Raw genomic sequence first — 26778 nt, 5'->3', positions numbered from 1 at the left:
AATGATGAGTGATGACCAGAAGACTGGACTGTAGATGGCTAGAGCCATAAAGAGGAGCCAGACTAAATCAAACTGGTGCCTCACACTATAATGGCTGCACAAACAGCTTCTCAGATCCAATCAATACCGCAATTAAATTCTGACTGTATTTAGTCCTATCAAAACACATCTCTAAAGCAATAATTACTCGTTATTGTTTCCTGTCCTTTGATGCTCGGCACTCAGCTTGATAACTGTCAATAGGACAGACAGCGTTGCAGAATGGGGAGTCCTATTTAACTGTGCAATAAAATGAGGATCACAACAGTCCGGGGGCAGAGATGAATCATCCAGGCATCTACTTCATGGTGCAGAAGTGAGGAGGAGGAGGAACGAAAGAGTGCGAAGAAGAAGAGGGGACAGCGGAGCAGAGCATAGAGAGAGGCGAGACAGAAAAGTCAAAGGGGAAATGATGATAAAGAGATTGCTCAGAGGGGCAAACAGAGAGAAGAGGAGTAAAAATACTGAAACTAAATGCAGGAAGTGAGGCTGACATATGACTGAGAGGCGACAACAAACGGAGCAGTGGGGTAAAATGGAGAAAGGGAAATGTGAAGGAGGCGAAAAGGGCATGTTGAAGTGGGGCAAAAAAAGCAAAAGACAATTAGACTGATTACATTCAGAAGGAGACAGATTGTTATAGCTCCAGAATGCTCTTTGAGTTTTTTATGTTTCATAAAGCTGCAGTAAAGTTCCCAAGTGACCATGTGACAGATTTGATTTTGCTACCCATGACTTGAGCAGCAGGGTGATTCAACAATAACTAGGTATGTTTTAACAGCATGTGTAATCTCTTTCTGAGCCATTAGAATGAAGATTCAACATGTCCTTTAAACACATGGATGGATGGATGGATGGATGGATGGATGGATGGATAGAGACAAAAAATAGGATTAAGCATTACCAAGTTGGAAATTGGTCACAATACTGCAATCAGTGCAACTCTGAAAATCACCAGTCCTACAAAAGTCAAGGATTAACTCCCTAACACATCTAGAAACAGAATACCTAAATGTTTTACATGTAAAAAAAAAAAAAAAAAAAAAACAGTTTTAGGTCAGCCAGGTCAAGGCGTTCTGTAACTTTAGAACACGATTAGTTCAAGATGCTTTCGTCAATTTCAGCTGTAATTCAGGTAGCGAGGACACAAGCAGCAGGAAATTTGGTAACTGATTCGACTGCAGATGCACAAACACACACGAACGCAGAGTCATTCTGAGAATTCGCTCTGGCAGACGAGCTGAAGGCTGAGATTCTCCTGCAGAAGCACAAGAAAACCACTCTGGGGGTTTAGCTTAGTGGCGTTGCAGACCGAAGGCAGAGATTTAACACACAGAGGCACTTCAGGCAGGCAATGTCAGCCAGACAGATCACAGTGGAGGAGAGAGAAGACACCATTAATACTACAGATGGAAAGCGTGAGAGAAACTCTAGTCACACTGCTTGTCACGCTCGCAGAGCCGACCAGCTGAGAGGATGGAGGAGAGGACAACGACACGTCTTTCATAAAACAAAAATGTGCCCAGAAAAAGGTTTCCAAATCTAATCGAGATTGAGAGTGCCCAGCTGGCATGGAGCCACAGCAGTTTATGACTGTTTATGAACCGTTTCTCCAAAGATGAAATGACAAACGCTCCCCAGGTGTCACCTCAAGTTAGAGACCATTACTAGCCATTGTTTCTGTAAATACTAGCTAGAGTTACTGAGTACAACGTCAAGCTTTCAGCTGGAAAAATGTGCTCCGCCGTTCTTTCCTTTCTATTTCTTTTTATTGAAAGACCTTGGGTTACGCTTTGATCGTGACGTCTCTTTCTAGGCCTGGAGCTATTGATGGAGCCATACTGCAAACATCTGTGTGTACTCCTTTTGTTTTTGCTTTTCTTATAGAAAGTATTTATGTCCCAGGACTATGTGTTTAACTGTTCTCCTACTGTTGAAGCCATTGATAGAACTAATACTGCCATCGACAATATGTAATCTCCTTATTTTTTTCCACATAGAAAGTACTTCCTTTACATTTAGCTAAGTCCCCTTAACAGAGCTATTGGTGGAGCTTTTGCTGCAAGCAACACTGTGCTTTCTTTGTTTTTCACCATTGAAGGTGCTCCTTGCCCCATGCTTCAGTGTTATGCTGTGTCCTTCCTTTGGATGAAGATACTGATGGAGCTTATATTGCCATTAATTGCTTGTTTTCTGTTTTTGTTTCTAACCTATAGAAAGAGCTGCAACAGTGTCTTCACAGGTCCTCCTAAAAAGTGGATCAGACAGCTGCAGCTGATCCAAAACGCTGCTGCCTGCATCCTCACCAAGACTAAGAAAGTAGAGCACATCACCCCAGTTCTGAAGTCCTTACGCTGGCTCCCTGTATATCAGAGAATAGACTTTAAAATACTTCTGTTAGTGTATAAATCCCTGAATGGCTTAGCACCTAAATACATCACAGACTTATAATCAAGCCTCCAGACCACTAAGGTCTTCTGGCTCCAGTCTACTCTGTATACCCAGAACCAGAACCAAACATGGAGGAGCAGCATTTAGTTCCTATGCTCCATATATCTGGAACAAACTTCCAGAAAACTGTAAAAGTGCTGAAGACCTGAGTTCCTTTAAATCAAGGTTAAAAAACGTACTTGTATAGAGATGCCTGTTTTTAGGGGCTGCACAGTGGTGCATTAAGTAGCACTGTTGCCTTGCAGCAAGAAGGTTCTGGGTTCAAATCCATGCATGGAGTTTGCATGTTCTCCCTGTGCATGCGTGGGTTCCCTCCAGGTACTCCGGCTTACTCCCACAGTCCAAAAACATGACTGTTAGGTTAATTGGCTTCTCTAAATTGTGTGAGTGTGTGCATGGTTGTTTGTCCTGTTTGTCTCTGTGTTGCCCTGTGACAGACTGGCAACCTGTCCAGGGTGTACCCCACCTCTCGCCCGGTGAACGCTGGAGATAGGCACCAGCTCCCCGCAACCCCATGAGGGATTAAGCGGGTCAGAAAATGGATGGATGGATAGTTTGTAGACCAACTTATCTCGAGCTACTCCTACTATTCCACTGCAATGTGCTCTCCTCTGTATGTTTTCTTTTCTTATGTTCTGTTCATGTCCAGCACTTTGAAATTGTCTTGTTACTGAAATGTGCTATACAAAAAAAATCTAATAAGCTTTGCCTATACGGAGTCTTGTCCAGCTAGAAGTTTGCTCTTGTTTAACGGGAATAATTTCAGGTCTTTTTTACTATCGCCACAAGCTGGCTCAGGAAGGGGGATTGCTGCAATAGCAATGACTTGCAGCCATTAGATGGGCTTCCTTAGATATTTTCCATGTATTGGCCTTAAATGGTCGACTGAATTTGACCGTGTAGTATTATAATTTCATGAATTGGACTTTATATAACCAGATCTTAATCTCTGGATCTGAATATATTCTTAACTGAATATACATTATGATTGTAATATTTTGGAATAAACTTGATTTTAATTTAATCTGGACCAAAGTAAATTATGCATGACACTGAATATGAACTGGACTTATTTGTCTTGCAAGATGCCTTGAGATGAAAAAAAAAAACTGGAATCAGTGGAATATGTGATTGATTTTAAAGCCCCCTTGCACCCTAAATTTATGCATTTAATGATGATGCATTTAAAGTTGTATATAATAAAGATGCAACTTGTATTAACTGCAGCATGCTTTCCCTGACGCCACGCAGTCAGACAGAAAGGAAGCCGACCATCAGCAAACCACCATTGTCATGACCATTAACGACAACTCTGGAAACTGGAGGCTTGATTACATCACAACTTACAACTAATGTCACTCGCGCCAGCAAACTCTCCGTACCTTACCGGAAAGACCGGCAGTTTCCATGGGAACAAGACAGAACAAGAAAAAGAGAGGGATGGAGAGACATGGTAGAGGACGGATACTGGGGGTGTCGAGAAACAAAGAAAAGCAAAACTAAAATAAAAAATAAACCTATTTTTTTTTTTCATTTGTCACGAGGGAAAATAATTCAACCTTAGATGCGGGGAGAGGAAAGAGAAAACATATTTATACAGAGCAGTTCGTGCTTTGGATGTGGCAGATCCAGCATCAGCAGAGGTTAAATAAGGATGTTTACTCTGAAGAGAGTCCCTGAATGCTCCATCAACCCCTAGGAGTCTTTGTCCTCTGAGACCATGTGGGGCCAGACAGGGATCAGTAAACAACCCTGCGTACAGAAGCCACGCCAGTCACTGCGCAGCTTCCCTCGCCCCTCAACGGCAGCTGTTATATGAGCACTACGTCAGAGAAATGCCTTCCTCAATGCATCTCAAGGTGTCACTGGATACATGTCTCCTTTAAGCCATAAAAAAAAAACAAATGAGAAAATGTCCTTCGGATAATAAAAAAAAAGTGTTTTGAGAGCTCAGTGAACTCAAATATGAATATTCTTTTCAATAATCACGCAAACACCGATCCTCAGGGATGCTTCAAGGTGGCTGATGTTGGTTTGTCTCTCTGAGGTTTTAAACCTGTTTCCCAGCTTGAGCTGAAAGCAAACAACCCTGACAAGCACACTCTGTAATGATCTAGTTTAACCTTCTTAACAATTGCCCTCTTGACAAGAAAGGCCTGAAAGCTTGGAAACATTATTTAATGAAGAGATTGAGGCGCACATGGCGTTCAAACAAGCAGCGAAAAACAACCTTGTGAAACGATTCTGCTCTTTCAAACCTGTAATTTAACAACCATTGTTTAACACTTAACTTGTTCTAAGGTGGAATATTTTGGAAATATTATCACTTTACGAGTATAATAGATCTCATAATAAGAAATAAATGTACTATATTAGATACCCAAGACAATTTAAAGTACATTTTCTTGTAACGCCTCAAATTTACATTTACAAATTTGGGAGAGAATGAAAAAATGTGAATCTGTTGAAGTTAAATTTATTCTTAGATTAGGTTCCCTCTGAAGAATCCCCACCTTAACGTGCTTTGAGTACCGCTTTGATCCTGGGAGCTACAACGGAGGGTTTTGAGCACATCAATATTTCTCACAGTTGAAATATTTCTAACGGGACCAGTGACATAAAATTCATGCCAGATGTCGGCAACAACCCAAGTAATCTGCGCATACAAAGAATCCAAAGCAAATTACTCCACAAACGAAGTTATGGATAATGAATTGGAATGACCCAGGGAATAAGTATTGAACCCATTTATGGGGGGAAAAATATTAAATACTTTTTGGAAAAAGCCTTTTTTTTTTGGCAATACAAACTCAAAGACATCTCCTCTGAGGAGAAACTAGTCGAATGCTTACACTCTGATCTTCAGTTCTATCCATAGATCCCCAGCTGAATACAAGTTTGATGGTTCAGCAGTTTTACTTTCTTTCTCTGAAACCTTTTAAGAGTTTTCTATGGCTGTGTTTAGGACAATTATCTTGCTTTGAGATCCAAAACCGTTTACTCTTCAGATTCTTATCAAGAATGTCTTGGCACTTTCCTCCCTCGTTCAGTTATTGGCAGTCTGACAAACAATGTGCTGTAAGACAGGCTGCACCATCATGTTCTCGCCGGCAAGCTTCTTGTTTTGGCGTGATGCTTTCCTGGGGAGGCACAGAACATCCAAACATGGAGGGTGCAATGGCATCCAAAGAGTTTATCTGTTTACATTCTCTCTGTACTTTACTGGGTCGTCCAGATATTGTGCACTAAAACTTTAACAAGCTTCAAAAAGCTATTTCTTCAGCAGTGGAGTCTTGCGCAGTGAAGATGCTGTGATTGATTTCATTACCGATTGTGTTCATTGGAAAAAAGTGTTTTTGCTTTTCCAACTTCCAGTTTATGGCTCTAACAGCACTCACAGGAACCTTCGGAGGTTTAGAAATGAACATTAACCATTGAAATGTTTTGCAACAGTAAGACCATTTTAAAGGTCGGATTGCTTTTACTCTATCAGCTGATACTGATTTGTACATTGCTTTGGGAATGCTTCCTAACTACTGACAGATTTCAGCCGTTTTACTGGCTTTTTATCCCATTTTGCATATGTTTCTCTTCATATGTTTAATGCATATTACCCATATAAGGACATTTTTGTTACTCATAATTTCATTTGTGGAATAATTTGCTTTGATTTATTTGGACGCCTGAAATCCACGGATTGTGCCTTACATCTGGTGTGAATATCATGTTTTTGGTGCCATTAGAAATATAATATTAAAACTGAGAAAAACTTTATGTTTTCAATACTTATTTTTCCTAGTGTCTGCTGTTTGTGGTTTTGGCTCCTGGTGGAGTGTCCCATTGTAAATTGTTCCCAGGGTTGGAACTGGTTTAAGTCATCTTGATAAATGGCAGACCACAAACGTAGGCGTACTTCGTCTGGATCTGGTAGACCAATTTTATAATGAAAAGGGACCAGAGAGTGTTTTCCAATTATCATTGGATCAAAACTTCTAAGCTTCCCTGAAAAAGTTTACTCTGCGGTGTTTTGTGTTGAACAAATTGTCAAACCGCTGATTCAGGTGGAGCAGAGGGGATGTTCCTTGCTGTAGAACAGTGAACCAGATCTTTGTGAAATCTCTGAGGGGAGCATGGGAGTTTGATAGTAAGAGCCATGAGTTTTGTGGATGTGGACAAGGTTCAGGGCCTGGTCTGTCTGTCTGTCTCTGTTTGTTTGTTTTTTATTTCATTTCTCTTTTCTTTCGTTTCCTCAATAAAGCCAATTATGCAACAGGAAGAATGTCCCATTGTCCTCTTTTTGTGGAAGAAACTGCCCTGACCTTTTTAAGTGTTGCAGACCTTCTACAATAGATGTGCATCAATAAACTTAATAAGGTCTGAGAAAACATTGTTTTATATATAATCAATTAAATCAACAGCCTTAAGATAATTAGCATCAAACATGCTTCATGACGTTTTTATCCTGAATTACTTCTGCTTTTGTGCATCTAGTCTTAGTCACTGTTAACTTGACTCATTTAATGATATCTCCCAGATTCGCCAGACTAGGATTGCTTTGACCGTTGTCTGCTGCTGACAAACTGCTGTCTCTTCTGAACTACAACACAGAACCCTACTTTGAAAAAAACCTCTCCTTAAGAATAATGGGGATGTGAGTCAGGATTAAATAGACCATATGTAAAAAAGCCCAAAAGGACACCTGTATGAATGCTTAGTTCCCTTAGACTCCACTCACTGACCAAGTCACAGGTTTATCTTTAGAAAGCGCCTTTGCTCTGCGGTGTGATGACATAAGGGCGTTGTCCATAGAAACAGTCGCCAAGGCAGCCGAAGCTGATAACCAGCCAACGTGTGTCACTAGATGTAAATGTTTCTGATATGCAGCATCTTTCATTTGTTGTCTCACTTCATATCATTCCTGCTCTACTACAGAAACATGAATAAGTAACAATAATGGATCATTAAACCTATTATGTAGGTTTATTTATTTTTTCTTGATTTTTAGCACTTGTTTTTTACATTTATAGTTACTCTTATTTTTGTGCTGATTTATGTTATTGTTTACATCTTTAAAACTGCCAGATCATTTCATGGCATTTTTTTAAGCTGTAATGTTACTTTCTGCCTCGTTGTACATGCTTTCTTATTATTATTTAGGTTTTTTAAGGTCACTTTGTTCTTTTCTTTTCTGTATTTTTTTAGGAACATCACAATCTTTTAGCTGTTATTTTCTCTTTGTGCCTTGTCATTTTTGTTACTTTTAAAAAATGTGTCTATTTTGTACTTTCCTTTACTGTTTTTGCATTTTCCAGTTTTTATGTTAGTTATTTTGTATTGCTTTCCTTCTTTTAAAATTTTCATGTCGTCTGTGACTTTTATCAAGCTGTAATATAATTGCCTGCGCACTTATGTTCATAATAATTTTGTGATAGACGTGCGGCTCTCGCTGTCTGTTGGTGCTCGTCAATAACTCCATGCTAAACAGCATTTACCTGTTAGTGCGTGCACGATGCAGAAATCATTCAAGGATGTAATAGTAAGGATTAGGTGACATTTGCAAAGGTGAGCAGAGGTATGTTTGTGTGTTCCTTTCTGGAAATCCACCAGCAATAAGCAGCTAAATGGTTGTCAGAGCAACAAAGAACCCTTCTCCGAACGCCTCCTTGCAGCCTCTCCTTCCCTCCCCGTCATCTCGTTCCGCTCCTCCGTGGTGTGTTTATCTGTCTGTGTCCTTGCAGGCCTCCTGAGCGCGCGGCACGCTGAGTTAACGGTGAGAAAAGAGACGGGGAGAGATGTGGGGAGTGTGCGACGGAGAGGAAACAGAAATACGTGGCGACGCTGACCTACATTCTCGCTACCACACACTTCAGCAGCACAGATGTTCCTCCATCCCTGCGTTCCTTGGCTGTAATATCCAAACCGCGACATCTGACTGCACGGATGGCAGCCTCGTTCTGAGCTCCCGTGTATATCCCACGGCCGCTGCCCATCAGGAGGTTTTGTTTGTATGCACCGCTGACAGGAAGTGTGGGAGGATTTGCTGTGATTTCGGTGCTTAAAGCAGCACCTGACTTATTTAATCTCCACTTTTCTATCAGAGTATGGACGCCATTACGCTCCCGTCAATAATCTGGGTGGCAGGGTGGCTCTATTTATCCCTCCAAATCCTAAACCTGACGATGCAAGCATCATTGAGGAAGACCTATTTCAGGCTTTATATGTTTAATCTTTCTTGAGTCAAGCTGCAGCCTTGGTCTCTTATGTCTTTGTCTTCTGTGAGTGCAAAATGGAAAATTACATTAAATTGTGTGATAGAAAGTTTCATCAGTGAAGCAGATTTTTAGCATTCTGTCAAGTTTACGTTAGGTTTAAATATCAATGTCAAACGGCTTTACCATTTGCACATTTTGTCATGTTACAACCTCTGATTTTAAAGTATTACTTTAGATTTTAGACAACAAAGTAGTGTGTGATTGTGAAATGGAAGGAGAATGAAACATGGCTTTAAAACTACTTCTACTGATTGACTTCTGAGCCAGTATTTTGTAGAACCATCTACAGTCTTGTGTGGGTCTGTCTCACCCTGAAGAAAAGTATCCCCACCGCATCATGCTTCCACCGCCATGTTTCACATGATGTGTTCAAAGACACGTGTAGGTTCAGTTGTAAGCCTAGGCCTAACCCTAGCTGTTATTTAGGTTGATCTGACACAGAGCTTTGGCATGTAGGCAAACTATGATGCTGCCAGAAAGTTTCACCGTAGCCAAGGTGTGTTCTGGGTGACACGCAGTGTACGTTTGATGCCAGATGCAGCATTTTGCATGAAGGCCAAAAAGTTAAATGTTGGTTTCGTCTGACCAGAGCACCTTCTTCCGGATGTTTTGATGCGTCCCACGCAGGCCTTAAGGTCAGTCGTGCCCGTTTAGGCAGTAGATCAAGTCTCAGTAAGTTTGCAGTTGTGCTATACCGTTTTCAGATGATGGAATAAAAAGTTTTCTGTGAGATTTTCAAAGGCTGGAATGTTTTTTCTAACCATATCTTTCTTTAAACTTCTACAAATCTTTGTCCATGCTGTGTTCCTTGGTCTCTTTTTCTAATGCTGTCTAACAATCCTCAGACACCTTCCCACCACAATTGCATTTATACTGAGATTAAATATCACACAGATTCTGCTCGATAATCAGGCCACTATTGAAGGCAATTTGACTTTATTTGGGGGTTTCAGTGAGTATTTAAGGGGCTAATATATATACTTTTTTCATCCTGTTTTCCTTAATACTAAAACAAATGTCAGCATTTTCAATAAAAAATGACAAAGAACAAAGAACAATAGTGACCTCTGTGTAGAAAAACACAAACTTGCAGCTGTTAATGTTTGTTTGTTTGTTTGTTTGGGAGCTGAAAACCAACCTGAGGTTGTTCTCGCTCTCTATTAATGATGAATAATGTGCCGGACTAATCTTCCAGACCAAGAGGAATTCTTCTAAATGGGTGGAACGCTACTTGACTATTTACATTTAGATGAAAAAGCACCTGTGTGTGTGTGTGTGTGTGGGGGGGGGGGGGGGGGGGGAGTGAAGGATTTGCTTGCGTGTCTGGGATCTGAGAACAATAGCACGCAGACTCCCACTCATGACACGGAGGGGAGGGCGGGGTGGCGGCAGGAAGTGACAGGGATTCTGAGTAATTGCTTTGTATCGGGGAAAAGGTGACTGACTGTGAAGAAAGAGTTTTGTTTAACAATGTCTTCGCTTATGAAAAGTAACCTAATCATGGGGAAAAAGGTTTTGTTTTACATATATAAACTGAAGAAAACATATTAGCCAATGTAACTTGGCATAATTTTAAGTATGATCAATAAATACTTCATTTTCTATGTTGTTCATATGTATTCCCAGGAGTTTGGAAAGAAAACAAACTAAAGCTCTATTCCTGCTAAGAAAACTGCTGCCAGCTCAACATAGTTTGATGATAATTGCTGCTTTCAAATTCATGAATCAGTTTTAATCAGATTAGAGACAGAATAGCAGACATGAGGTCTATTTTCCTCAATAAAGTATTTTTATCCCGATGTATCTTTTTGTGTCATAGAGATGTAAAAGATTTCTCCTCAATCACTGTATGCTTGCCTGACCTAAAATTACCTTCCTATATATTTATTTTAACTGGAAAGCTTTTTTTCCTTCCTATTGCAGAACGTATTAGTGACTTTTGACATATTACTTTGGAAGTTCCTTATTTCCGCTCTATATGTAAAAAGCTAAATGTTGTTTGAAAGGTTATCAATGAACAATAAAAAATATTCTGTGTTAATATATACAATAAATAAATGTAGATATATATTTACTTAAAACTGTATAAGTAAAAAGTTCATAAAAACTGATTCAAACCAAGCTCACGGGTTCAAATGCAGTTATACAGTTTTGAACATCACGTAACAAGCTGATTAATTGAGATAATGAAACACCCTATTTTAAATGAGAACCTTATGTCAGATCAGATGTATAATGTCACTAACTGATGTTAATCCATTTAAGCCGTTATTTTTTAGTTGTATAGTGCTTGTATCTTGAAATAATTGTATCAATTTCTGTGTCTGAACTGAGTGACTTCCGAGAAACGGAGTACAAACCAGCCGAGGACGCAAAGAAAATTTACTGAAAAAGGATGATGTCATGCATGAAATGTTAGTGGTATTAGCATCCACCATTTGGTGGATGAATGGAAAGTTACAACATTAATATACAATATGTTGCTCATTTGTCTCAGACACTCAGCTACTTACTGTTGGAAAACATGCAGAAGTGCAGTCGTAATTGTCTTATTTATTATTTCTTAATTCATGGACTACACAGGACATGTTGGACTGACAGAAGGCACATACTGTCATGGACTAAGGAGTACTATTGTAAGCCAGAAGGCTTTCCCTCCACAAACAACATCCAGGCCTAGCTAAATTCTCCTAAAATCTTGTGGAAGAATGTGTTGTAGTTATGAGGAAACCAAACCTGAAATTTTAATCACAATTCTAAAAGCTATACTAGGCCTGTTAACAACACTGAACATTGCTAAAACGCCATACATGGTGGTGGCAGCATCTTGATCTACGGTGACTTTTCTTTAGCGCCAACTCAACCTTTTATCAAGGTGGATGAAGTCCTTAAAGGGAAAATTTCGTTATTTCCAGTTCTTCCTTTTCACATTGAAATCATTGACTTGTGGTCTACATAAAGTGGAACTGCAACTCTTTGGTCTGAATCCCCCCACCACCCCCTAAGGTTTATCTGAGAGCGACTAGTTTTGGTGCTGTCTCTTTAAATCTAAAGGAAAGACTTTGCATCCCGCTCCCCTCCAGGTTGCAGAGCCTTCCACTCCAACCTGAGCAGCCATTGTTGTAGTATGCTGGGGGACGTTGTGACGAACAACCGAACATTCTGACTTCTCCACTCGTAGCTTCGACATCCTTCAACTTCGACTACAAAATCAATGCCAGATTTGCTAAATTGATAAGATGGAAGTCCAGGACCTTGTTTATCAGTTCCACAGCAAATACTGTGACATAAATGTTCAAAACAGGTAATAGAAAAAAGAGAAACTGATTGAAGAATATGACCCAAAAAGAACACAAAGATAACTAATCACGTTTGTGCACACGTTTTATTACGTTCTAAAATATTTTCACCATTAGCTTGTTTTTCAGTTGAATTGCCCAGTATCAATGAAGTTAAAGGAGGAAATGTTCTGAAATGATGACTTAACAGGACAAAAATCAGACAGATAAGAATTCAAAGTAAGACTAGGAATTTCTCTTTGTCCTGAGTGCGTCTTATTTTTCAGCTGAAATTTAACAAAAGAGCCTAAAAAATCTGACTCATTCCCAACAAAGGAACACTTCAGCTTAGCTTCTTTAAAAAAAAAACATATTGTTCAGCTGAAAAACCAAATTCCTAAAGTGACCTAATCAAAGTGACAAATGAAAGCATTGACAGGACCAGCTGTGGCTGCTGAGATATGAGTGAGAAAAAGGGCCCTCCAGCAGCATCGAGTGTGTCTTGTTATTGTTTTAGGCCCTGTTCTGCACAAATATCAATGTAATTAAGCGTCAAGAATGTCTCCCCTGTTTCGAGGCCGCCGCTGGGGGAATCTGCAGCCAAGGTCGGCGGGGATTAAAGGCGTTGGTCAGGAAAAGAGTGCAAATGCTGTATCGATTAAGCACTGATGCTGTATTGACAAAATGTGTCAATAAAGAGTCGGGAGGGTTGAGGGAAGCCTCTTGCTCTGAGGAATGACTGTGGCCGACTGATAGATATACGCTAAAGATTGTTAAAGTACTCGGTAAGACGGTAAAGTCAATTATCTGTTTGTGTTTGGATGTTTGCGTCTGACAGTTCAGGATAAAAAGCTTCCTATGAGCTGAGTTAGAGCCTTGTCATTCAGTTATGTCACGCTACAAAAAAAATGAGCTAAATTCATCCTTTCTCTGATTATTTCACTCAATAATTTGTTCACTCTTACACCTTTCAGCCCAGTTGCTCTCATTTGTGTGTTTTTTTTGGACATTTTAGTCGCTCGCAATTTCAGCCAGGTTTCCAATTGTAGGTCCCCTTCAAACAGGTCGAGCCTTTCATGCTTCTCACCGGCACCAGATGTGGAGCATCGGATATAATCAAAGGAATTATGATTAATCAGTGCCCAGCGTTCTCAGAGTGGAGCTTCCATAAATGCAAATCCGTCACATTTAAATAAAACTCCACAATATCTGACCAGCTCTACGGCCAATGTCTCCCAGCAAGTTAAGATGAACATTTACCAGAAAATTGCGAAGCAGTTGCTGCCCAAAAAGGAGCAGAAGGGGGGGGGGGCTAGACAGAGTGGATGGGAAGATGGATGGAGCTAAATGCAGCGCTATCCTGGAAGGAAAACCTATAGAGGCTGGAAGAGATGAGACTGGGATGGTTGTTCACCTTAAAGTAGGACAACAAAACTAAACATACAGCCAGACATTCAACAACAAAAAAAGGATATTCATGCCTTAGACTGGCACATTGAAGTCCAGACTGAAATTCAACTGACAACCTGTGGCAAGATTTGCAAACTGATGTTCACTGAGGCTCTCAATGCAGTCTAAATAAGCTTGGTCTATATTTTAAAGAACAATAGATGGAAACATTGAGAATCTTAATATGCAAAGATGGCGGCGACATAAACCATGAGGCTGGCAGATGTAAAGGCACCAGAAGATCTACCCACCCAGCACAACTGCACTTTTCAGATCATCGCTGTAGAAATATTCAAAACCACAGGTTCCTTTCGTCCTACTTCACAATTATGTGCTACACTGCAAAAAGGGAACTAAAAGTAAGCATAATTTTCTTGAAATGAGTGTATTTTTCCTTGATTTGTGCAGCTAAATAAGACTATTTGCCAATGGAATGAGTATTTTTACACATAAAATACGATAACTAGATATCCTGCACTTGAAATAAGATGATGGAGATGATTAGTTCTTATTTAGAATGCAAAAATCTTATTCCGTTGGCAGATCAAGGAAAAATACACAAAAAAACTACATTTCAAGAAAATTTGACTTACTTTTAGTTCTCTTTTTGCAGTGTATTGTTCTATCCTTTGAATTCGCCTTTTAAATAAAGCCTCATCAAAAAATTGAAGGTTGCAATATTAGCATAACAAAGCGTGAATCCTTTTTTTTCAAAGAATCGTTAACGTTAGCTTCAAAAACCAAACTGCAGCTACAAATGACCAAAATATGACTCCGTACAAAGCTGAATTGAAAGTCTGAATATTTCATGTCGATCGCCTAAAAAAGAAAACCCCTTCGTTTTTTTTCGGCTGTCGCTGATAAATGACAGAGGAAAAATAAGCACTGTAGCTTTCAGGCAGAAAGGAAAACTACTTGGCACTCTTTTGTTAATGCAGCTATATTAGGATCGTTTAACTGATGTCATCCGCAGACTGCAAAATTCTCGCTCTGCGGTCCAAGCAGCCATATGTTGTGTCAGCAGAGGTAAGCGAGAAACACGCTGTAGAAACATGAATGAACGTTGTAAAAAGCCTCAAATCTGCTTATGTTCCAGCATTTAGCTGCAGCCGTTTAATGTGTCCCATCGTGGCGCGTTTGACCTCCACCAGAGCCGGTCCAAAGATAAACAGGAGGTGATTTTTTTTTCTTTTTACTGCTGCTGCTTTCTGCATGCTCGTGTGGCAGAGGAAGAAATCTCAAGACGAGGCAGGTAACTGCATTACGGATGCAGCTGCGTTGCTCTCGGTGGTTGGAGTCGTGATTAACATCAGTCCGCATCTTTTAACATCTGAAAAGGGGGCTGGGCAGTCACACGCGAACACGCAGGGCCTTCTGCAGCACCGCTGGCCCTTGTCTTGAATTTTAAAGAGAGAATCCGTTCTCCCTCGTGATGATCATTTGGAGCTCTTACTCACGCCCGTCCTTCCCCTTTTTGTCTTCGTTCACAGACACGCCAACAGTCTTAGAGCGAGCAGAGAGGAGACACCTGTGGTCGGCCTGATTAACAGCCATTTTATTTAAAAAAAAAAAAAAAGCACACAGGAAAGATAAGGCTCTCCGGAGACCACACCGCAGAATAAAACAAGTATTTCTGTGTGCGAGCTGATTGGTTTATGTGGCTCCTGTACTAATACTGAATTTTATATGAGCAGACACTTTAGAAAAAATTGGTGCTGAGGGACCGCTTCTCTTCTTACATTACACAGCACCTTACAAAAGTATTTATTGACAACCAGAAACTCCAATATTTTCTATTGGCATTTCATATGGCAGATCAACATAAAGCTGTTCATAGTTGAGATGATGCCCAGGTTTTCTGTTTCTTGATTCATATATTTTTAAACTAGAAACTTGTAAAGTGTGACACACAGAAGTATTCAGCTCAAATAATCTTCACTGCATTTAAATCTGCCAGGCTTTTGGTGCATACCCCCAACCAGCTCTGCACATCTATTGACAAAAATGTGTTGTAGCTCAAGCTTATTCAGGCTGGACTTAGAGCATTCTTCTACGTGTTTGCTGAACATTCATTTTCAAGTCTTAAAACATACTTCAGTTGGATCTAGGCCTGAACTGACTGGGCCAGTGTAACACATCAATATACTTTGATGTAAACCGTTCTACTGTGGCACTGGCTGTGTGTTTCCCTGTATGTAAACCAAGAAAGTTCAATTTTGCTTCCGTCTAACCAGAGCATCCTCTTTCACATGCTTTCTGTCAACTCTACATGGCTTTTAGTAAACTGCAAGCAGGGCTTCTTTTCCCCTCAGATTTTTATTTGCATAACACACCAAAAGATAAAAAACATGTATCAATTTCTTCCACTTTGCAATTTTGCAATACTCTGTGTGGATCTGTTATATAACCCCCCCCCCCCCCCCCCCCCCCCCCAATGAAATGCATTAAAGTTATTGACTGTAGCCTGGCAAAATGTGGAAAAGTTCTATTAGTATTAATAACTGGAGCTAATGTTGTGTAAAAAATTGTCAAGGCTATATTGGATGAGTATTAAATGATCAAATATATAGTATTTTAGTGCCTAAAATGTCAAATCATTTCTTCCACATTTTACTTAAAGGCTGCTATGGTATTTGATCAAAGTTCCAAGCAAAGAGAAGAATTTAGCAAAATCAAAGTAAAAAAATTTTATATTAATAAAGGCAATTTAAAATGCTTTGCAAAGTTAGAATAAAATCCACACAAACAGTGTTGAACTTTGACCTACCGTATGTATTGGACTATAAGTCACATTTATTTAGACATTTAAGACATTTTAGACATTTAAGACTAAAAGCTGACATTTAATCTACTGATTTATTCAATTACACAACTACAGTACATCTACAACGGGTCCAAAATGTAAAAGAAAAAGGTAAACCTCTTTTTGCACCCAAAACCTCTAAAGTTAACTTTTTTCACTAAAAATCTGATCCAGCAACAAGGTGAAAGTTTATAAAAGCTTGTAAAAACTGCTGATAATTCCAGTGCATCCATAGGCGGATGGTCCTCTTTAGCATATGAGCAGCCAGTTTTGATTGTGACCGTTAAACTTGTTGATCCGCAATGTGAAGGTACTGCTTATAAGAGTTTATCTTTAACTCTAACTAAAGAAGTCTCTTGGAGAAGAGAAAAAATGTTTCAACATAGAAGAACCTGCCCAGACGACCAACTTCTTTTCTTTTTTTTTTTTTTTTTCTCTACCTGGATTATTGAGATGCATCAGGTCACTAACAATGTGAGGTGGGGCTAAAAGCTCTCAAAAAGAAACCCGTCATACCCTGATCTAAACAAATTCAACAATAGGACATTGTGTGCACTCTATGACTGTTTAAAGGGTTACTACGCCATTTCGAAGGATGCTGGATTCCAGCAAACCACAATGAGAGCCATTATTCACAAGGAGAAAACACAAAACAGTGGTGAACATTCCCATGAGCAGCAGCCTACCAAAATCATTCCAAAAGAGCATCAACAACTCATCCAGAAGGTCGGAATTAAACCCGGAACAAAAGCTAAAGTCCTGCAGGCCTTGTTTGTCTGAGTTAAGGTCAGTGTTCATAAGAAAGAGACTGAGCAAAACGGCCTCCATGGGAGATTGACAAGGTGGAAATGCCTTCAGAATAAAAAGAAAGAAACAAGTCTTTATTTGTCATTGCAATTGTACATTTTAATGAAATTTGTCTTCTGCATTTAACCCATCACCCTTAGGGAGCGGTGGGCAGCTTCCTGTGCCTGGGGCATCAATCTGGGTGTTACGGGTCTTGCTCAGAGACCCATAGTGGCAGTCTGCGGGATTCAAACCGGGTCCTTGAAGCCTTCTCAGAACGCAACCGCTCTGTTCTAACCACTAGGCTACAACTCCCAACGCAGACGTCCATCTTTTGCATTTTTCAAAAACATCTGGAGACCATCTTTAGAAAGATAGCACATCATTTCGGGAAAAGAGCAAAAAAATTGCACCATCACGGGCCATAATATTTGTCCACAGGGCCAGGATTGTTTGGACGGCTATTTTCCCTTCATATAAGAAACCCCTATTTGAACCGACTCATGCACCAGCCGACAAACTTCGAAATGAACGAGGTCCGTCTCATAATTTAGTATTCTGACTGCTCTTAATCATTAGTGCCCCCATAAATCAATCACACGTTGCTTGGTGATCTCCCACGGTGGTTTGAAGTTTCCAGTATCAGTTACAAGTCTTAAAACGTTACGGGAGTTTATTCGGGAGCAGAATAATACTGCCTGTGAAACAGCACATGATCTCAGATTCCTTAGATGAAAACACATCTTTGTTTTCTTGCTGAGCGGAGCTACTGGAAACAACAAGCTGCAGAGCTTAGCAATGCAAAACATGCCCACCAACGTACACTCTATCTATCTATCTATCTATCTATCTATCTATCTATCTATCTATCTATATATATATATATATATATATATATATATATATATATATATATATATATATATATATATATGACATGTGAACAGTTGCAGATAAAAGTATAATCAATAACTTTTAAATATTCTGGATATTTGTCTGTTTGTTTTTACTTGCTTGTACAATCCGATTTAGATGCACAGAAAATACTTGTGATTTTAGCCCAAGGATCATTGTATTTTCAGAAAGCAATCATCCACACAGACAGCAAGTGTGGGAAACAGGATGTGGGCTGAACTGTGCTTTTTGTTTCGGGTGAGCAAATAATTATAACCGTAACTATGTCAACCACAGGACCTCTCTATAATCGCCAACAACCACTAAGTGAATACATGTGAAGGTCAAAGTCTACGCGTTTCTTATTCTCTTTGTCTGTCGAGAGGAAAATGAGGCTTATTATGTGCAACATAGTGCAAGTTCTTCTTTAGAGCTAGGCGCAGAAAAATGTTTCAGCTGTTATATTTCATTGGAATGCGAAAATAAACAAACACAGAACGCTGGTGCCCATCTACAATGGGAGACAAACCAGGTAAGAACTGAAAAGGTCACTAGTCCAAAAAGACGCACGCAGCGATGGACGTCACCACTGAAGGCATTTTCGAGTGCCAAGTCAACCTGACAGGTCCGTTTCAGAAAAGTGGGAGAGAAACTCAGAGAAGGTATACTCTGACATTTGGGGGAAAAAATCTAAATCTACTATAGTTTACCAGGTCTTAAAAAAAATTTGAGCATGGAAAACTGTCAGTTTCTAAAATTCATCACTTATGCTATCAGCTAAAAAAAAATACAAATCAGATTCACTATATTATTAAAAACGTGCTACACTGATTAATATTTAGTTTGCCGTTCTTTACCTTTGATTTGCTGCATCACAAATAAAAGGTTTTGTACATTTTTGTATATTGTTTTGTTTTTTGAGTCCCAAATCAAACCCACTGATAAATATAGACACATTAAGTAAAAGGACATTTTGCAGATAACAGAATTTTTATATTCAACAAGATAATATAACATTTTGTAGCTTGCACTTGAGAAAACCTGTTATTTTGTGAAGCATAATGAAGATTTGTCTATGTTAAGGCTCAAAATTTATAATAGATCTAATTTAAGTTAGTCCAGATGGTGGACCATAGAATCAGACGTCAACTACAGCATTGTGTTGTTTCATGATTTTTTGGAATATAAGCTAAACGGTTTTAACTCAGACTCCCAAAGGTATATAAAAACTACCATAAATCCATATAAATCTGAGCCTAAAAAACTTTGGGGTGTTAAAATTCCAAGTGTGTATGAAGAGGAATGTGATCCACATGTCAAATGTGAAAAACAAAACAGAGAGCAATGCAACAAACTTTATGTGCAGTACTAACACTTGTGTACTGTAGCTGATTATACACAAATATTCCACTACCAAGGGCTCAAGAAGGACCAAAAGACAGGAGTATGTAAACTTCTGACTTATCTGAAGTTATCAAAACAAATTATCCCATTATTCTGGCATTAATCTATAAAAGTAAGTAATCCTAAAAGACCTAAAACAGGAAAGGTTCAGTATTATTTAATGTCAAACAGTGCAAAAAAATAAAAGGTTGTATGCCTATTTATAAATAAAAAAAAAAAAAACTCCTGTGTAACCATTTCATTGCATAGCCTAGTAAAAATATTTAATGACAGAATTCCAAACTAAATCCATCAAAAGAAGAATAATTTCACTATGCAATTAATACCATTGCAACAAAACACAAACCAAAAACCTTTTCAACACAGTACATGGAATGATGCCTGTAGCCTTTTTTCTTATGTAAAATTAATTACGTATATATAAAGAGATTTAAAAAAAACTCATGTCATGGGAAATAAGATGCCAGAAGGCAACATTCCAAATTGAACCAGCAAAATTACAAATAAAAGCCTCATTATAGATGTGTTTCAGCCCATGAAGTCACGTTAACTTCCTTGAAGTGAGAACGTAAGGCTCCGTTCTGCATGACAGACTACAGGAGGTGTTTGCTCTGGAGCTTCGTACATCTACAGCCTGAGCGAAATCAACGAGGAGCCTGCGTCTGTAGCCCAAACCACAAATAGCAGCCAACGTCCCAGAAAACAGTCAGGACCAGACACAAATGAAATAAAAGGTCACGCCAGCATTGCAAGCTCAGGTTTTGATGGACTAAAAGCGGCGAAACTTGTCAGAGAAGCAGCAAATCATTTGTGGCAGTTTTATTGTTGTGACATTTTGGTGACACTTGAGATAGCATCTGGTGAACAACACAGGCAGATAAAAGACTGAAGCTTCAACTAATTCTCAGGTTTTGCTGACTAATGTCAGTCCTGCACACCTTCTCCTCCGCTGGTTGTCCACTTCCAAAACAAACACCTGGATCAAACGTACTTGTCGTGGTCGACCGGTACCGGGCCGCAGGGGCAGCAGCTCATGTACTAACTTCTGCTGCAGTTACAGCAAGACTTCTGCTAGGTGTTTTGGACATTCAGTGACCGAAACGTCAAGCCAAGTCTCAAGCTAAGTCTGAGTTATTTGGAGATTGTTGTTAATCATCAGTTTTCAAGTCTGTCCATAGATTCTCAACAGGCTTTAGACCTGGACTTTGACTGGCGCCGTTCTACAAGCATCAGCACGCTTGGATCTAAAATCTATTGACACTGATTTTAGTTATTTCTATTTCCAGTTGTTTTATTAACATTTTTTTTAAGCAATTCTTATGTTTTACTTATCTTTGTGTGTTTTTTGATAAATGGTTTCGCATATTTTTAAAAAAAATAAATAAGATGTATATCAAATAATTGTGACTACCGCTCAATTTCGTAGCTGTTTTGTCTTCTATGACAATTTGGAGTTTTTTTCTAAATATATTTGAGTCAAAGTTTAGTTCTGTAGCACATTTGAAACAACATTAGCCGACTATAGTGCTGCAAAGGATATAAAATCACAAGTAGCTGTCAGAGATACAGTTATAGTAGACATTAAAAACAGAACCATAAGTACGACAAAATTAGCACCATGCGATCCATCTCTCTGAAACTGTTTTAGAACTTTATTTGTTTTACCCTGTGTCTGATTGAAGGGATCTTTCAGCAGTTTTCCATCACTTTGAATCATCACTCTCATTATTTGTTGTTTTTCACATCTCTGTGTAGATCATGCGAGTCTCCAGCTTTTAAGGGTCCATTCTTCGAATTTCTGGGTTATTTTTTCACTCCTACTGGTCAGTTTGTATCCCAGTGCAACATTTTTAGATCACTGCATTTCATTTGGAGCCTGTTTTCCATTTCTTAATTCCCTGAAGTATGTTTATTTCTGGACATGTATCCTGTATTGCTTCATGGTTTTAATCTATAAGCCTTCTATCTCTTTTTGGACTTCCTTTGGATCCCTCTGCATCTATTTGCTTCTGTTGTTTTTGGTTTTTTTGGCTCTTTGGATTACTTTTGTATCAGTGTGTTTCCATTTAGCGTCTGTGTTTTGTTGTTTCTGAAGGGGCTAAGAAAACCTTGAGCTCCTCAGTCCATCAAGCCTGTCAGTAATCTTTGCATCCTTTGTGCTCTGAGATGGAGAAAAGGGGTATTATTTTTGCTTTTTATGCGGGATTAAAAGATCTTAAGACGTCTTAGATTTAACCTGGTGAACTCTCCAAGGCACCGGCCCCCATCCACAAATGCCCTCAACTCGGCCGCAGTCCAACTGTAAATCAAAGCAGCGATTTAGCCATTAACACCCTGCTGTCTTACTGCGGTTTATTTATTTGCTCGAGGCCTCTGCGCTCAGCTTAGCGATCGAACACGCGCACCTTTCTCGATTTTGCCCGTTTTTTTTTTTCCACGGACTCCGTCCCCTGCTCTAGATTTGTTATCTGGCTCCACAGATATGAAAGCACATCAGAGTTGCTAGGCAATGTAAGACGGGCAAAAACAGCTGAGATGTTGACGTCTGCCTTGCTATCAACCTGCTGTGAGCCGGTCAGGGCTTTGGTAATGAGAGCCTGGGGACCTGGCCCGACCTGCTGTGTGCATGAGAGAGAGAGAGAGAGCGAGAGAGAGAGAGAGAGAGAGAGAGAGAGAGAGAGAGAGAGAGAGAGAGCGTTCATAATGTTGCTCGGTTACTTTATTCTGGGCGTTTCAGGATATTTGATTGCAGTGGAGCCAGCTGCAGCACGGCCAGATTTTTCAGGGATAAAAAAAAAAAGTCAAGTGTTTAACTAGAGTCATGTGGATCTAACTAACTTGATTACATGCAAATTTGGTGGAAAATTTGCACCACTGATGGAAGCCAGATTCTGCATCATGTGACCTTAACTTCTACATCTGGGCCGATTACTTCAGTTCACGCTGAACTCATCTAGCTTTTAACAAACTTCTCATACAGCGTCGGATGTTTTGCACCAAATCAAGCTATTTAATATCACATAAATATTTCATAAAGGATCAGCAATAGCCCAGATACCAGTAGGTAAAGTTACACTGATCAGACCGATTTATGGTTTTCTTATAGGTCTTATGTACCTGCAGATGCTAATTTGGAGAGCAGATTTTATTTGATGTTTTTTCTCTATTTTTCATACATTACATAACTAAGACAAAAAATGTGCAGAAAGTTATTTGATCCAAGATTGATTCGCCTTGAACTTTTGCCACAGTGTTCACCACAAACCTCAATGTAATTTAATGGCATTTAAAGAGGCGGGCCAACCAAAAACAGCACATAATTGTGAAATGGAAGGAAAATCACACATGCAAATAAAAATCTGAATAGTGTGGGATGCATTTCTGTCCTTCGTAGATCCACCTTTTGCCTTAATTAGAGCAACAGCTGCTTCTCTGCCAACTTGAGAAATGCATTTTGGCCCATTTATGTTTGTAAAATAGCTCAGTGCTCAGTGAGATTATATGAACATCACTTTTCAGGTCTTGCATCATATTTTCAACTGGGTTTAGGCCTGCGCTTTGACTGGACCCCTCTAACACCCGCGTATGCTCCGATCTGAACCTTACAGCTCAGGCTTGAGGTTTAGGTTGTTGCTGTTTTGCTGAAAGGCGAACCTCTGATTCAATTTTAAGTATTATGCCGTGTCTAATAGGTTTTTGTTCAGGGCTGACCTGTTCTTAGCTCCACCCGTCCTAATATCAACTTCAACCAGCTTGTCTGTCCGTGCAGAGAAAAGTTATCGTTTCACTATAATGGTGCTGCATATAGGGTAATGTGCAGTGTTGGTTTTCTGCCATAAATAGTCTTTATGTGTGAAAAACAATCTCATATCTCATCTTAACACAGCATCTTTTCCTTCTTATGGCTTTTTTTTAACCGTGGCTGTCTTGCCACTCCTCCTGACCTTCTCCAGAGCTACTATGGCCCTCTTGGCCTGCTCTCTGATTAATGCTCTGCGTTCGATGATGGATCGAACAGTGCTCTGTGAAATGTTCAAGGCTTAGGATATTGTTTCATAACCTTGTTATGCTTCGAACTTCTCTACATATTTATCCCTGAGCGGCCTGCCGTCTTCATCCTGATGCTGTTTGTTCATTAATGTTCGCGGACGAACCCAGAGGCCTTCACAGAACAGCTGCATATGGACCGGGAAGAAATTACACAAAGATGGATTCTATTTTACGTGACTACAAAAGAAAATAGTCTGCACTGGGTTTTTATTTATGGGTGTCAGGTTAAATGAAGTATGCACAGCCCATTGTTATTTATTTTTTGTACACCCTTTTTTTAAAAAAAAAAAAAACATATAATTTTCCTTCCACTTTGCACTCCTTACCATTGATCTACCACACAAAACACCATCAAAATGCATTGAACTGTGTGGTTGTGACTGAGCAAATTGAGAAAAATAGTCAACGGCTATAAATACCTCTGAATGAACTTTATATTTAAGGATCAGCCGCTGTCCATCTACCTGTAAGGTAAGATTAGGGCTACCCTGTGCAGGTGTAGGCCTATATTCGAGTCTGCACAGGTGTGTTCGGTCAAAAACAGAGACATATTGTGGCGATAAGTGAGCTGAAGATTAGTGAGCGGGAACAACGCTCTCAGCCCTCGGTTCTCCAGCCTCGCCTTCATCCATCCCTCTCCGCCCTCCTTCCACTCTAATCGCACGGCTAATTGACTCAGCCAGATTTGGCAAGAGGCTTATTAGTGTCATTTCACACAACAAGGAATGACCTATGCAGATGGTGCAGCGGTGACAGTCAAGATGGAGCACACCCTTTTTTTCCGGCTAGACGCCGATATGACTTGTGAACAGAGCATTCATCTGGGTATTTCAGTGGTTTCACTTTAAGACAAAAAAAACTGCAGAGGGGATAAGATTATGTTTATCCAAATGTGTGTCCTGCTGATGGTGGGAAAGGAAGCAGATTTCTGAGTAAAAACCAATTTTTATTTTTTTTTAACTGAGGGAAATTTAATAGCAAAGCATTGATGTTTCTGAGCAGCAGGTAAAAGCGAGGGGAGGACATTTACAACTGCTTCACTTCGCCTGTTGTTTTTTTTTTTTTTTTTGTACATCATAGCAGTGCCCATCCTGCATAACCATGAAAGTATAGTTATTTATTTTATTATTCTTTTTTACTTCATGTATCTAAGGATGACCGTACAATAAAACTCAACTATTCAACATACCTTTCCAGTTTGATGAGCCACTCCAACATTTCTTAAGTGGCCCACTTTTAGTCACCCCTTTAAACACTTTATAGCTTGTATCCCCAGCCATTCCCCAATGTTTTGATGGTCTATGCGTATTTTTATGAAATGTGAGTTTAAGAGGAGTTTTAGTTTAAACTTTCAGTCTAATACTGTGTTGTTTTTTGTCCTTTACTGTGTGGGCTATTTCAGAATGCCCATTCCTATCCAATAAAGTAGTTTTGTTTGTTTTCTGTTTGTAATTGCTTAACTTTCTATTTATATAAATGTATGCCAACTGTCTAAACATTCTCTTGTGGCATTAATTATTTTTTTCTGTGTGCCACCCGTAAAAACTTTCTATATGTCCACCCTTGTGATCAAGTGGGCCGGGTAGGTGCGCGTCTCTGTGTGAATCGATGCGTGTCTGTGCGGCAGATCTTACCGCTGTGCGCGCTGAACCAGCGGGGTGCAATGTGCAGGGGTAAGGTGTCAGCCAGCGACCCCCGGGACCCCAAATAGAGCACCCCGTCCGTGTGATGTCCGCCGCCCCCAGTGTCCTGGTAGCCGGTTCCGTGGGGGGCCGCCGTAGTGCCCCCGGAACCCCCTCCGGCTCGGTCCGAGTCCGTTCCTCTGGGGGTGTAGAAGCCGAAGGGCACGGCGGAGCTGTGGTCGATGCCCATCCCGGCCACGGAGCTCACCGAGCGGCTCCGCAGGCCCATGGTGCCGCTCGGCCGGTAGTGGCCAAAGTGGGCCGAGGGTGGCACCGCGCTGTCATCCGACGAGACGCCGGGAAAAGCACCCCGGGGCCGCCCTGCCGTGCTCTGCTTTCCCCCCATCCAAAGCGGGAGAGAAATGGGTGGGGGTTCTGGGTGGCTCGATCCGCAAAGGGTCGAGAGAGCCCAAACAGGCTGCGCCCCCCCTTCCCTCCCCTCGCTCCTGTCTGTCTCTCGGCCTGCCTGCCTGCCTGTCTCCCCGCCTGTCTGTCCGTGTGTCTCGGCAGGCTCGTCAGCTCTGACTCTCTGCAGACGCAACAGTCCGTTCCCCCGCCGCGCGGAGCATGAGCCAGCCCTGACGCCTGGATTCACCTCAGCCGCAGACAAACGCTCAGGACGCGGTCAAAATCAATGAGCTCGACACAAGCGGAGGTAGGTAGGTGGCCGCCGAGCCGAGCCGAGCCGAGCCGCGCCGCGCCGCGCCGAGCCGAACCCAGCCCGCGCAAGGTTAAACAGATGCGCGCCGCTCCCCAGCGGCACGTCCCGGCTGCCTCACACGGCTGAATCGCTCCGGCCGGTCCGGATCGCAGGAGCGCCGCAGTGGTTGCTCCGCCGCTCTCCACTCATCTGATCTCAGACATCGTGACAACTGTTGCTGTCTGTCTGATCGCCAGAAAGAAGAAAGGGGGGTAAAAAAATAATAAATAAAAGACGGGTCTGTCTTGGAAAGAAATGACGTCGTCACCGAGCGCTGGTCCGGTCCGGTAAGCTCCAACCAGAGGACACTTTTTTTTTTTTTTTTCCTCCTCCTCCTCCTACCCCCCCTCCCCGGAGATCGGGGTCACAGTGAAGCCGCTCCCCTGCGCTCAGATCGGGCGCTCCTCTCCGCTCCTCGCCGCCGCCGCCGCTGCTGCTGCTGCTGCTCCTGGCTAGACAATGGACGCGCTCAGTGCGCAAGCTCGGATCATAAACACAGACAGACTGTGCAGCGACACTTTGTTTTAATTCCTCAGCATGGGATTGGCCTGGATTTCTCTGCGTGTGGGGTGGGAAGGAGGTAGGGGAGGGGAGGGGAGGGGGGGGGGTGATCTTGTGGATCAGACAGGGGGCGTTTCAGGATAACCTGTGACAGGTGTGGTGAGGCCGGCAGGTAGCTGAAGGTGAGTGGGTCCCGTTCTTGTGCATCAGTCTTTGACAGAAGAAAGTGATAAGATGCGCAATTGGCTTGGTCCTCCAAGTAAAGCCTTTATTACTTCTCCAATTTAATCTGCTTCCTGTTAAGTCAACAAGTTCAAAGGTATTAGGGCTAAATCAGACGGGGCCTCCAAGTTCTCAATGGGGTGGCCAGATGGGGCCCATTAGAACCCCGGGGTGCTTCCTCAGCCACAAAATCCCTAACTTCATCCCTAATGTCATTTCAGGACCTTTTTTTCTTTTTTACTTTTTT

General features: G+C 40.9%; 1 protein-coding gene across 1 annotated transcript in view; it reads right to left on the bottom strand.

Moving 5' to 3' along the window:
- Positions 1-26344, bottom strand: part of znrf1 (zinc and ring finger 1) — a 68529-nt gene extending 42185 nt beyond the window's left edge. The window contains exon 1 of the mRNA XM_036124921.1: positions 25061-26344. Coding sequence (XP_035980814.1) covers positions 25061-25454 — 394 coding nt within the window. The 5' untranslated portion in view covers positions 25455-26344. The remainder of the gene's footprint in view (positions 1-25060) is intronic.
- Positions 26345-26778: the final 434 nt, after the last annotated feature.

This window comes from Fundulus heteroclitus, chromosome 2 (genome assembly GCF_011125445.2).
Source record: "Fundulus heteroclitus isolate FHET01 chromosome 2, MU-UCD_Fhet_4.1, whole genome shotgun sequence".
Taxonomy (NCBI): Eukaryota; Metazoa; Chordata; class Actinopteri; order Cyprinodontiformes; family Fundulidae; genus Fundulus; species Fundulus heteroclitus.
The sequence above is the reverse complement of the archived record's forward strand: the minus strand, read 5'-3'. Positions and strand labels throughout refer to the sequence as shown.